The sequence below is a fragment of the Sarcophilus harrisii genome, chromosome 4 (assembly GCF_902635505.1).
Source record: "Sarcophilus harrisii chromosome 4, mSarHar1.11, whole genome shotgun sequence".
NCBI lineage: Eukaryota > Metazoa > Chordata > Mammalia > Dasyuromorphia > Dasyuridae > Sarcophilus > Sarcophilus harrisii.
The window spans coordinates 13,004,290-13,018,323 of NC_045429.1; the positions used below are offsets into that span (position 1 = coordinate 13,004,290).

At 48.4% G+C, this 14,034-nt stretch overlaps 1 protein-coding gene across 1 annotated transcript in view; it reads right to left on the reverse strand.

Moving 5' to 3' along the window:
- Nucleotides 1-1,224: 1,224 nt before the first annotated feature.
- The window catches only part of ROR1 (receptor tyrosine kinase like orphan receptor 1), a 299,109-nt gene continuing 286,299 nt past the window's right edge, over nucleotides 1,225-14,034 (reverse strand). Inside the window, exons 8-9 of the mRNA XM_031968980.1 lie at nucleotides 13,659-13,870; nucleotides 1,225-3,345 (exon numbers count right to left, since the gene is read on the reverse strand). Coding sequence (XP_031824840.1) covers nucleotides 1,921-3,345; nucleotides 13,659-13,870 — 1,637 coding nt within the window. The 3' untranslated portion in view covers nucleotides 1,225-1,920. The remainder of the gene's footprint in view (nucleotides 3,346-13,658; nucleotides 13,871-14,034) is intronic.

The window sequence follows — 14,034 nt, forward strand, 5'->3', positions numbered from 1 at the left end:
AGGCTTGTACCTGAATGTAGAACAGTAATTATACAAATGCTGAAAAACAATGCCATTCTTCTTTATAAAAAGTTAAATCAAACTCGGGTTTTGTTGCTATAAAAATGTTTGTTTTTTTCCCCCAAAGAATTGCTAAATGGCTCATGGAATACTAATTTCCCTTTCAGGGACTGCTGGAAAAAAACTCAGATTCACTAAAATTCCATATTTACCTAAAATAATAAATATTCTTGGAAAAATGATTGTCATATGAATATATATAAAATTGTGGTTTGAAGCATCATCAATAAACAGTTGCATAGCAACAAAAGGAAGCAAATATCTTGCCCTAATTAACCTATCTAAAAGCTTATTTATGCCATGAAATCAATGAATGTTACTTCTCATCGCCTCAAATTACTGCAAATAAACTCCATTTATCATTTCAGATAAGTTGTTTTCTGGGTATTTAAGAGACGGCATGCGGGGAAACCCCAAGACATTTTTTCTGAACACAGGCTTGCTTTGTTCTTCATCCTAACACCATTTGTAAAAATAGAAACATCACGATGTTCCTAATCCTCTCGTGTTAAATATTATTTGCAAGATTGACTTCCCATCTATGTCTCTTTATTTCTTTTTCTTTATTTTTTTTAATATGAGGCACCATTCTAAGAAAAGGGAAATGTTTCCCCAAGAGAAACAAACATCAAATATGAAAATCCCTTCTGTATAGAAACATGAAACTTATGCAAATCCCCTACTCAATAAAATGAGTCTGGCTGGTAAAGATCATTTACTCCACAACCCATACCTCCATCTGCGCACACTACATAATATCATGTTGTTTCTATTTAACTTTAAATAGCCCAGTTATTTGGTTATTTATAAAATGGGAATCCTGTCTCTCCATTCTAATTCCATGGGAGGTGGGGGAGTAGACTATCATAGTGTAATTGTCATATAGGAATCATATTTTGGGGGATTCCAATCCATTTCCAACAACCACGGTCATTTAAATGTTGGGATTTGAAGAAAGCCCATTGGACGTATTCGGCTCATTTGAAAGGCATCGCTTTGATTAACTTAGCGAGGAATTTGGTTGTTGCCAAGGTCAGACTGGGGCAAAAAAAAGAATCGGGAATTCTGATTCAAACCTTCAGAGTCGGTGTTATCCTTCTCTCAACTCTTGGTCATGTAGGAATACAAAATGGGGAAGGAGCACTGAGCGGGTACCCTGCTACCATATGATATTCATTTGACCTTGTCGATCCAGAGGAGCATTTCTAGAGAGCCAAGGGGATGTGGGCAATTTCCACAATGGGAGTTCCCTAGATGATGAAATGACAGGTCTGGACCGAAAGAAAAAAGTAAACATCAGTTTTCCATCCCAACGTGCCCGATAATTAAATTGAACCAAAGTCTTATCCCTTCTAAACATGAAAATAGACATGGCGGTCACACAAAAGCTACTGGACAGACTTCAAGGAATATTAAAGCCACTGGACAGCCAATGGACTCTTTGACTCGGCTGAGATCCCATTCTGACATTTCTCTGAAAAGGACTCTTCCTTGGTTGATAGTTTTGAGTACCTAACGTGATGTGAACCGATCCTAAAGCAAGGTTACACAACATGACAGGATGTTCAAGGCACAATAGGAATAGAATATAAGTCCTTGGGGGCAGGGACTGTATTCCCAGCATTTAGCACAAAATAGGCGCTTAATAATTTTTGCCGCTTGAATAAATGATTTTTTTTGTTGCCTGTATCTGCCCATCCTGCTAAGCACACAGTTACACTTCACAGAAGATACTTGTTGCAATGTCTGCTAAACAATCAAAACAAATCTTACTTTAATAAAATATTTGAATATAAATCTTTTCTACGGCTTCCTAGTTTGTACTGTATACCATATTTATATAGAACAACCCCTTGCGTTTTACAGTTCTGCAGAAATCATTGATTCAGTGTGTCCATGGATATTGGAGTCCCCTAGTAAAGACGGTTGCTTTGAGTCTATTTTATAGGGTTTCTGAGTTTTGTTTCCAAACACGGTTATGCCGATTCCACTCGGATGGTTGGGAAGGGATACGTGGGATAGCAAGGGGATGTTCGCCTCCTGGTTGGATCCCGAAGAGGGCAAGCTAGTCACGTGCCCAGTGCTCGTGGAGCCACTGGCACTGCTGGGCGAGCGGCTCTTGGGAGGGGGACAGTGTTGAATGACTCGGGGGGGCCCCTGGGGCTGGTAGTGAGTTGCTGGGAAAGCAGCGTATCCAGGAGGTATCGGGTACCCATTGATGGGGATGAACCGCTGGTTTTGAGGTATGGGGGGCCCGATGAAGCCAGCGATCTGCCCCTGAGGTATCCCCTGGGCTGGAAACATGTAGTTGGGATATCTTGGGTTACTGAGATTGCTGATGGGGCTGGCGCTGAGGGAGGTCGTCTGGGTGGTAGCATTGCCGCCGGAGGGAGACGTGGAGCTCGTGTGGCTCGAGATCCCCTCCCAGGAGCGGAGCCGGACGTGGATGTCCTTGAACCGCGGTCTCCTCGAAGGGATCTCGTGCCAGCATTCGGTCATCAAGCTGTACATCCTGGGAGGGCAGTCTTCCGAGCACGGCAGGAGCTGCCGCTTCCTGACCATCTCCACCACTTCCTGGTTACTGAAGCCGTAATAGGGCTGCAGCCCAAAGCTGAAAATCTCCCACAGGACGACGCCGAAGGACCAGATGTCCGAGTCCGAAGAGAACTTGCCGTACATGATGGCCTCCGGGGGCATCCAGCGGATGGGCAGCAGGGACTTGCTCTGCACTCGGTAGTAGTCAGCCGAGTAGATCTCCCTGGAAAGGCCCAGGTCCGAGATCTTCACGTGGAGCTGCTCGCCGATCAGGATGTTCCGAGCGGCCAGATCCTTGTGCACAAAGAAGTGGCTCGACAAGTACTCCATGCCCGCGGCGATCTGGATGGCGATGTGCAGGAAGTCGCCGTGATCCAGGCTGGACTTGACGGTCCCGTCTTCGTCGCTGCTGCAGCCCACGTCCGAGTGTGGGGACCTCATGATGAGGAACTCGTGCAGGTCCCCCTGATTCATGTACTCGAACAGCATACACACCGGCTGTTCCTGAGTGACCACCCCAAGGAGGCAGACGATGTTGGGGTGGTGCAGCTCTGCCATGAGGGAGGCTTCCTGCTGGAAATCTGCCCACTGCTGAGGGTTGTTGAAATCTTTCAGGGTCTTGATGGCCACCAGCTGAGCGTGGTCCATCCCTGGGAGGTAGAGATGCCCCTTGTAGATTTTCCCGAAGGCGCATTCACCCAATTCTTCCATGAAACGGACAGCCGACAGAGGCAACTCTTTGGCTTTGCTCTGCAGAAAGAAGAAGAAGAAGAAGAAAGGTTTTAATGTGAGTTTTAAAACAATTCTTAATGTAAACTTCCCTGGCCCCTGAATTTCTCATCCTGCCGTTCTGCTACCTAGTTAGGCCACCCCTGGAGTTCTATCTCCGGCTCTGGGAGCCGTGTTTTAGGAGGGCCACAAATAACCTGGAGAGCATCCTTCGGAGAGTGGCCAGGATAGGCTAAAAACTCTGGACCATGCCATAGAAACGTCGCTTAAAGGAAATGAGAATTTTGAGAAAAAAGGACTTGAGGGCAGAGTGGGAACTTTTCCAGTACTCGATGAAATGTCCGATGCAGAAAGAATGAAGAACCGAGGGAATAAGGAATAAGAGAGGCAGCGTGGCTCAGTGGAAAGGGCATTGGATTCAAACATCAAAAGGCCATGGGTTAAAATTTGGCTTCAGACACTCACTAGCTATAGGATGCTGTGGGATTCTCTGACTCTCCAATTCCTTATCCCTTGTATTCAAGTCAGGGGACTAGACTCAGTTACCTCCAACACCCTTTTAGTTCCAAATCCATGATCCTAGGAAAAGACTTGGGGTGGAGGGGGCGGGGTTTGACACTTAATGACCTGCCAGGTAAGAAAGGAATTGGGATGGTCCTGCATGGGCCTGAAGCAGCACTAGAAGCAATCAGGGTGATTCTAAAAGCGGGAACTTTCAGGAAATACTTCCAAATGACTTGAGAATCAAGTAAACCTGAGTTTGAATCTGTCCCCTGTTTGCTTTTACCATCCCAAACTGTCCAGCTTGTATCTCCCTTCCTTTTCACAAACTCCTAGGGGAAAAAAACCCCACGAATACAGGACCACCTCTCATCTACTTTCTGACCCTTTGTAATCTGGTTTTTTGTCCTTACCACTGGACAGAAACTGCTCTTGCCCAGGCCAGTGACAGTCTTCTAATTGTGATCTCCAATGGCCTCTTCCCAGTGTTCATCCTCTTTGAGCTCTCTGAAGCAAATGAGGTGCCTCCCTTTCTGAATGGATCCCAGCCCCTCATCAGGCTCTTTCAGTCTCTGGATCCCCATGACCTTTACTATTATGCATAGGTGATCCTCAGAGTTCAGTCCTGGGCTACCTTCTCTTTTCTCTACACATCCCCTCTTGGTAATATCATCAGGTCCCATGGGTTCGATCATCATCTCTACAAGGAGGAGGACATGCATGGAATATTCTTCCTACTCGGCTCCAACTACTGACCTCCCTGGCTTCCTTTAAGTCCCAGCTAGAATCCCACCTTCCATAGGAAGCCTTCCCCATCCCCTTTTAATGCAAGTGCCTTCCCTCTGTTAATCATTTCCTATTTATCCTATATTTTATATACATATATATATATATATATATATATGTATATACCTACACACATTTTTCTTTTTGTCTCCTCCATTAGATTATAAGCTCCTTGAGAACAAGGCCAAGGATTCTTTTTGTATCCCTAGAACCCAGTAGAGTGCCTGGAACACAGAGGGTGCTTAAATGTTTGTTGATGGATAGATGGATGGATCCCAACTGGACATGCTCAATCTCTGTCTGCTGGATGTCTCCACCTGGATATCCCATAGGTAAGTCAATGGATCAGTTTGACTTACTCAACACGTTCAAAGTAGAAATCATTGATCCATCTCCTCCATAAATCCACCCCATCTCCAAAATTTTCTTTTTCTTTCAAGGTCACCCAGTTCACAACCTTAAAGTTCTCTCTGTCACTCTCCTCTCCACCCCCTTGCAAATCTGTGCTGGGTCTCACAAGCTGCTTTCCACCTCAAATGGCTGAGTTGCTGTTTTCTAGATGCAAGATTCCATCACCTCTCTCTGTCCTTCCCTATCTTAGATGTCCAGTTTCCTTTAACCCTCTGCTCCAGGGTTCCTGTTGAAAGGAGTCTTTTTCAGATCCTCTAACTGGGCCCTGCCCTCTGCTACTTATTGTATATATTTATTTAGCTATGTTCATTCTGTTTCTCACCAATAGAATTTGTAAGCTCTTTAAAGATGGGTCTATTTTTGCTTTTGTCATCATTTTCCACTATCAGTTTAGGATAACAAAGCCTAGAGTAAGCCACTGTTCATATGTTTATTAATAATAAAAATCTTACATTTCTATATTTGTGAAGGCTCAGCACAATTCCTGATACATAGTTTGAGCTAAATAAATATTTTCCTCCCTCCCTGCCTCTTTCCCTCCCTCCCTTCCTCCCTTCTTTCCTTCCTTCCTCCCTTCTTTCCTTCCTTCCTCCCTTCTTTCCTTCCTTCCTTCCTTCTTTCCTCCCTCCCTCCCTCCCTCTCTCCTTCCTTCCTTCTCTTTTTTTCCTTCCTTCTTTCCTTCCTTTCTTCTTTCTTTCCTCCCTCTCTCCCTTCAGCTAAAGTAATCTTGAGGGCATATATTTGGAAACTGAAAATTAAGACGTGGTTGAAAATAAAGGTAACAAACATCTTTGACTACTTTTCTTTCAAGGTATTCTAAGTATTTCACCCAGATCGAAGTAAATTATTTCTCACACTACGTTTTCTTGTGGTGAATGTTGCTGTTTTAATTTTGAAAAGAAACTCAGAAAAGTGTCTGGGTTTCTTGAGTGGGAAGGATCTGCTTTGACAACATAGGGCTCACTGCCTAGAGGAGAGCAAGTGTGTCTGAAATCAAAGCGGGCTGTTGGCCGGCCAGCCCAGTTTGATCTAGAATGTCTCTCAAGGCTGAGCCAGGGACCTGACAACCGGTGTGGCCGTGAGCTCTCAGCCGGCAGGCGCGCTGGAACAAAACTATCCTTTCTCTCTCTTTTTTCTGGCACTTGAAGGGATTCCAAGTTCTCTCTGGTCCTCCCCGTCGCACCACCTCCTAGCAGGCGGTGGGAAACCATTGCTACGCCCAATCCGTGACTAGGCTCCCCGGGAAATTCCATCATCTCTGAGCCAGAATGGACCTTGGAGGCAATCGGGTCCAACCCAAACACCAGAAGCGGGACTCTGCCCCTTCTCCCATGGTGTCAGCTTGAGGACGGCTGTGGGATCCGCAAAGCGGAGGATCCACTTCTTTTCGGGTGATCTCCTGAGCCGTTCAAGTCTGGACCTCAGGTTTTCATGCGAAAAATGAGGAAGTTGGTCTAGATGACCGTCAAAGACCGCCAGTCTTGGGATTCTAAGATACCTGGAGTCTTTGGGCCACCATCCATATTCATGGTCCATTCCCCTACAGGTGAGAAAACTGAGGCTGCGAAGGCGGGACTAACAGGTGGGAAGGCGGGACTAACAGGTGGAAGGTGGGTCTTACAGGTGCGAAGGTGGGACTAACAGGTAGAAGGTGGGACTAAGGTAGGAAGGCGGGTCTTACAGATGGGAAGGCCCTTTGCCTCCAGTTCTAGAAAGTGATTTCCTCCGGGATGCCTGTGGTAATGGTCCCGGGCTCAGCTCACCCGAACCTCAGCAGCCGCCCTCATCCTCTCACCGAAACCCTACAAGCCCATTTTCATTTTTAAGATTCTCCAGCCCCTCCTTGGAGACGAATGTTGAATTCCCCATAAATCCCGCTCTCATTGAAGAAATCATAAAACCGCTTCCCGGGCAGCCAGTAGACTGTACGGGGGACGGCCGGAAATGAGCCGTATTGTTGGGGAACAGCTGGTTCCCGTTAGCCGAATCCTTGGGCTAAGCGTGTTTAGGTCTGGCGTATTGTAAATTATATTTCAGTAATGAAAGTGATGCGACCTCCGGCTGACCCCGAGCGGGCTCCGTCGGTTGGACCCGGCGTCCGTGGAAAAGTATGAAAGGGGATGAAGTCATGAGGCTCCGGCAGCTCCGCGTTGGTGCCTTTCAAGGGGAAGGGGCCATAAATCTGCCCGGCCTTTGTTTGACAAGGATTTGTCACGCGGGGATGTACGAGATGTAAAGAAGTGTCAAAGGCGCGGGCAGCCCCCGGCCTAAGTAAACCGAGTACAAAGGCAGCGGCCGGGCCCCTATCTCTCCATCGGCCTTCCATTAGCCCAAGGACGGGCCGCCGTGTGCGCTCTGAGGGGACCCAGCCCTGCGAGCCGAGGCTGAGTGGGAACTCCGAGATTCCCTGCAGGAACACACGGCTACCTGGGGGGGAGGGGGCAAAGTCCCTCCTCCCCCTTCTCTGTCAGTCTGTCTGTCTCCCCCCTTTCCTCTGTTGTGCTCTCTCTCTCTGCTCCTCTCCTCCTCCTTCCTTCCTTTCTTCCTTCCTTCCCTCCCTCTGTGGTGCTCACTCTTTCTGCTCCTCTCCCTGGCTTTTCTTCCTCCCTCCCTCCCTCCTTTCCGTCCTTTCTTCCCTCTTTTCTTCCCTCCCTCCCTCCTTCCTTCCTCCCTTCCTTTATCCTCTCCCTCCCATTTTTCCTTTTTCCTCCCTCCTTCCCTCTCTCCCTTCCTTTCTCTCTCCCTCTTTTTCCTTCCTTCTTTCCCTCTGTTCCTCTCTCTATCTCTCTCTCTGACCCTAGCCCTCTCTCCTTCCTCCCCTTTCTTTCTTTCTGGTATATTTCTTCCTTTCCTTCTTTCTTTCTGCCTTTTTTCTCTCTGCCTTTCTTTTCTTTTTCTCATGTCAACAGGCTCAGAATTGTGAAACCCTTGCCTGTACTCATGATCAGAAATTCCTGGATTCTCAAAGGCTTTGGAAGCCCCATCCATGCTCTCTCTACAGCCCATGCGGGCAGAGAAGTGGCCGGGCTTGGGCAATGGCCCCCTTGTTCCCTCCTTCTGGCCCAGGACGAGCTTCCACGAACGCCCTGCCACGTTTGGGCCTTTTTCCGGAATGGGCGGGATGGGCCGTCAGGGGTCGCGGTTTTCAGCATGGCGGCTGGTTTCCAGGGACAGCGTTTTTCTCAGACACATCCTCAAGAGCCCGTTCTGTCAGGTATGGTTAGAGCAGGGGACGCTGATGTTAGTAGGACCTTTAACACTCAGGATGGGAAGATGATCTCCAGATAGATCAAACACCTGCCCCATCCCTGAGACTCATTGTCCTGCCTTTGTTAAGGATCTCTCTCTGGTGAGAGGGAACCTGAGCCCCCAAAGTCGGCTCCTCACAACCCCCTACCTAGCACGCCTCCTTTAGCCCCTAAAGCTAAACCGAACAGGGCGCAGCCCTCAGAGGGCTAAAATACCTACAAGGGCTAGAATTAGGACCTGGTTCAGTGGCTGGGAGCAGGCCCTGGAAGCCCTAGATTTAGCCACCGACTCCTCCATTCAGAAGCAGTAAGACCTTCTTAGGTCAGTGATTCCATAACCGAGATGTGAGTTGGTGAGTAAACACTGATTAAGCGCCTGCTGTGTACCAGGCACTATGTGAAGCACTAGGGATACACAGAGACTATCCCATATCCGTTGGGTTTTGCTTAGAATAGAAAACACCCAATGACACCCACAAACACTCATAAATACTACAATTCCATGTGGCACCGGAAACTCGGAAGTCACCCATTAATTGGGACAATTTTTGTTTGAGTTTCAAGGCTTTAAAAGTCATGATAAGAAGAACCACCCAGAATGATATATGGCCATTGTCTGGCTCTTTTTTCCCCTCTGTGTCTGCCGCAGTAACCGGAAGCCCTCCTCCTCCAGCCATGCTAGGGGATCGTGTTGGGGTATGCGCCTTAAAGAGAGCACCCGTTTTCCTGTTTTTCACATCAGGACACCAAGAAATGCTTGCTCACTGACTGACTGTCAGAGTTCCCTTCCTCTTCAGATTGTGAGAATGATCATCCTGGAACCTCTCCATCCCTCCAAGCCTCATATCTCCATATGTCCCCTCATATGGTCCCCCAGAACAGCCGGCCCGTGGGGCTCTTTGGGAGAAGGTCGGGGTGTCGGGCTGTGCAACTCCTCCCGGCATCTCAGAGAGAGGGTCGGATCCCTTCCAGCTCCCCGTGGGACAGCCCATTTCCTAGGAGGACGGCTACATCATCTTGGCTTTCGGGTCACACAGGGGAGGCAAAGGCAGAGCAGGAGGGAGGTCTTGTTTTCCTTTCTTTCTGAGAAGAACAGATTTCCTTGTTTCAGAAAAACAAAACCCAATGATTCAATAGAATCTCAATGGGATGAGAGAACACAGGGGCCGGATTTCAGCATCAAGGTGAGCTCCTTGAGGACAGGAGCCCTTGCCCGTTTGGTTCTTAATCCTCGATCCTTGGCGCATAGTAGGCATTTAATAAATGGAATTAGCACCTAGAGCGCTCGAGCTAGACAGTGGTCAGTAGAATGGCAAAGAAGGCGCTATTTATTATTCCAGTTTCACAGATGAGAAGGCTGAGGTCCCAAGAAAGGAGAGAGGACCTGACCTAGATCATCTGGTCAGTGCTCCATACTGGTCAGAGGTCATAGTGGACAAGAGGTCCATACTGGACCATACTGGTCAGAGATCATACTGATCAGAGGTCCACACTGGTCAGAGATCATAGTGGGCAAGGAGTCCGGCTCTTCCAGACCCCAGGTCCCATGAGCTATTTGGAAAGAATGAATGAATGAACAAATGCTTGTGAGAAGAGACCAGGTGCTGAGTCCTGGGGGTGCAATTGTAAACCACCTTCAAGAAGCTTAGCTTCCAGGGGGGAGCAATCTCAGAGAATGTGGGGTTTCCCGCTGCCATTATAAAGTGTAAGCACTAGGAGGGAGGGACCTGAGCTCTTTGATTCTAAAGGGCCCTGGGGATCAATGAACCTAGTCCCGCCATTTGACAGGAGGGGAAACTGAGGCTCCAAGATCACCCAAGTAGGCAGTGACCCCCTGAGAAAGCCTCATCTCCCGGGCTTCCCCTCTGGCTCCGTGTCCTGAACAAAAGCCAGCCCCCGCTAGAACGGGGCCTGTCCCTTTGAAAGCTCCGCTCTGTTGTGGTAGCATCCCACCGAAGTTTACCTTTCCACCCACAGTAACCTGAGAATGCTCTCATCAGATGCTGGCCCCGGGGGCTCCCGGCCCAACCCAGAGGCTAGCTTCCAGCTGTGCTATCCCACCCATGGAATCCAGCCAGCCTTGTCTGTGTAGCCTCTTCTCATTCCCTGGGGGCTTCGGGGCACTTCCAACCTCCCCAAGGAGCCCCTTCCCTCCTCCTTGTCCATCTCCCAATGCCCAGAGGCCTCTTAGCAGCAAAGCAAGTGAAGAAAGATGGAAACAGAGAGTGCACACAGGACTGGGTAACAAAGGGAGCGCCCTGGGGTTCCTGGTAGGGACCTGCTAATTCACAATGGCAGGGCAGCTCAGTGGGGAGAACATCCCCCGAACCAGGGAATAAGCAAACACGGTGGCCCCTTGGGCATGACACAGGGGAAGGGAAGGAAGAATGGATGGACAACTGCCAGGAAATCTGGGTTTAAACAGCGATTCTAAGCCTTGTGCAACCCCCAAAAGTCTATTTCAAAGCTTTTCTTAGGATTTCTGGCTTCCTCTAAACCCCAACTCCAAGCCCTTCTTCTACGGGAAGCCTTCCCCAATCCCTTTCAATGCCAGCGCCTTCCCTCTGATAATTGTCTCCTATTATCTATAGCTTATTTTATATACATATTAGTTTGCATTTTGATTGCGAACTCTGAAGGCAAAGGCTAGTTCTTATTTTTATGGTAACCTCAGATTTAAGCAGAGTACATAGTAGGCGCATAATAAGTGCTTTTTGACATGATTAGGAAGATCAGATGAAGAACTGGGGATGTTTAGACAGTCGAAAGTTCGTGCTATTTCTCTGATATTCTGGGTTATCGTGGGAAGAAGGGAACGGGGTTCTAATCTAATTCACTTGCATGCCATGGTATCGGCTCCTTTTTGAGAACGAAGGACAAACAACAATAACAAAACTGGTAGAAGTCCCAGGGAAGCTGACATTAGGACAAGCCCCCGACTCCTGGAAAGGGTCCCCTGGGGAGCTGGGCTGCCCTGGAAGGTAGTGAGCTTCCCCTCATTGGAGTCTTCATCCCTGCCAGGTCCAGGTTTGGAACTAAAATGGAGGCTGTTTCCTTTGGACTTGGAGCTTCTGTGAGATGGTACAGAGAGCCCCCCGTTAGGCCCTGAGGATCCAGGGGTGCACAAAGAATAATTCCTGTCCTCGGGGAGCTCACAGCATGCTAGGAGAGACTCACCAAGCACCCAGAGGAACGGGGACAAAGTCAGCCAGTCAGATCAACCAAATCATTTCTAATGGAGCAGTAATGAACTGAACTAGCTATACCCAGAAAAAGAACTCTGGGAGATGACTAAAAACCATTACATTGAATTCCCAGTCCCTATATTTATGCACACCTGCATCTTTGATTTCCTTCACAAGCTAATTGTACAATAATTCAGAGTCTGATTCTTTTTGTACAGCAAAATAATGTTTTGGTCATGTATACTTATTGTGTATCTAAGTTATATTTTAATATATTTAACATCTACTGGTCATCCTGCCATTTAGGGGAGGGGGTGGGGGGGTAAGAGGTGAAAAATTGGAACAAGAGGTTTGGCAATTGTTAATGCTGTAAAGTTACCCATGTATATATCCTGTAAATTAAAGGCTATTTAAAAAAAAAAAAAAAACAAAGTCAGCCAGTCACATGAAGTGCCAAGCATGGGGCTGCAGAGAAGGGCAAAAACATGGGGTACCTGCAATCAAGGAGCTCACGTTCCAGCCACGAATACAAGCAAAGAAAGGTTAAGATCGATTTAGTATCGATAGTACAATCAAAAAGATAGGTACAGGGTAATGAAGATGAGGAAGACTCGGTGAAGATCTACAGGGAAATTTGAAGGAGAGGAAGTTCCAGCTGGGAGAAAAAGGGAAAGATCTGGGGAAACTGAGGCGCTTTGCTTGCATCTTGGAGAAAGAGAAGGGTTTTTGCTGCCAGAGATGGGAAGGGGATGTGGCGCAGGCAAAGGGATGGCTGGTCCCCCTGCATTTGTTTTCTGATGAGTCCAACTCATCAACTGAACAAGCACGTATTGCCCAGGTCGTGTAATATAATGTTATTTCATATACTGTGAGGACATGTAACACTTAAATTTGCAGAGCAGATGGTTTCGTTTGGTTATGACAGTCTCATGAGAAAGGGATGATGAAAGGCATTATTATCCCCCTCTGAGTTGGGGGAACTGAGGCACAGGAGCTTCAGGGACTTGCCCCTCCTCACACAGAGAGCTGAGTGCTCCGGCCGGGAACAGAGAGTGACCCGGAGGGGAGCGGAGCGGCCCCCCAGAGGGGGCCCATTTCCCAGCCCCCACATCTGACTCCCCGGATGTGGGGACGTCCTCCCTGAGCTCTGCCGGTCCCCGTGTGTTGGGGAGGCGCACACGGGTATGTGTGGGTCCCTTCGTAGGCAGCGGATGGGTCCGTGGGGCCCATGACCCCCTGGGTGGCTTTGGAGGCGGCTGTTTACATTTCGGGGGCTCATTAAGCTTCTCCAGAATTCTTTGTGCCTCTTCCAGGAAAGGGACTCAGTAAGAACCAAAACAAACAAGAGAACAACTCCAAAGAGATCCGGGCCAAGGCTCTTAGGAGGGGAGAAAACAAAAGGAAACCAGAGAAGTTCATGCTCCGGTTTCCATCCCCTCCTCTTGCCAACGAAACCCACCCCGGGGGAGCTTTTTCCCAGGCTGAGCCCAGGCTCCCCTTCCTCCCTAACCAGCTGGGATGGGAGATTTATCAGGCTCTGAAGGGAGACCTTGGAACACATTCATTCATTCCACGAGCACTTATTAAGCACCTACTATGTACCAGGCACTCCAGTGGGAACTGAATACTTGCATTCATTTTACAAGCCCGCATTAAGCACCTACTCTGTATTAAATACTCCACTTTTATTCATTCCACAAGCACTTATTCAGTACCTACTATATATCAGGTATTCCACTTTCATTTATTCCACAAGCACTTATTAAGCACCTACAGTGTACCAGATAATCAACTAAGCACAGGATCGGGGATATAGAGACAAATGGAAAACATCCCTCATCTCTACAAACTTGAATTCTACAGGGGAATTTCCTCCTTCCCTTCCTCTTTTCTCCCTCTCTCCTTCCCTTCCTTCCTCTCTTCTCACTTCCTTCCTTCCTTTCTCTTTTCCTCTTTCCCTTCCTCTTTTCTCTCTCTCTCCCTTCTTTCCTCTCTTCTCCTTCCTTCCTTCCTTTCTCTTTTCTTCTTTCCCTTCCTCTTTTCTCTCTCTCTCCCTTCTTCGCTTCCTTCCTCTCTTCTGCTTCCTTCTTTCCTTGTTCCCTCCTTCTCTTTCTCCTTCTCTCCAGTGCCCAAGGAGGAGAATTCAGGTGTATCCCAGGCCGGACGCCCTCCAGGTCCGTGTATCCCTCCCTCCCCACGTTACCTTAGGTTTGTAGGCAGACAGCATGGACATCTCCACGTTCTGCCCCCGGACGTGCTTCGGCTGCCTCTGGGTAGGGGGCGAGGAGGGCTTCTGGTTGTTGCGGCAGACGCAGATGAAGAAAAACAGCAGGGCGATGGCCAGAGGGATGGCCACGCTGGGGACCAGGATGTACAGGATCTCCATCTTATTCTTCTCCTTGGAGTCCTTGGAATCTGAGGAGGACACAACCAGAGAATCCCCGTGACGGGTCTGGCCAGCGTCAGGCAACGCTCAGTGTCAGGGCTGAGGGGCTCCCCCTTGGAAGCCCCCCTCGTTCCTTTCAACATTCTTTTCCCCAGGAATCCCCATTTCTCCCCTGTCCAAAGGTCCCTCCATC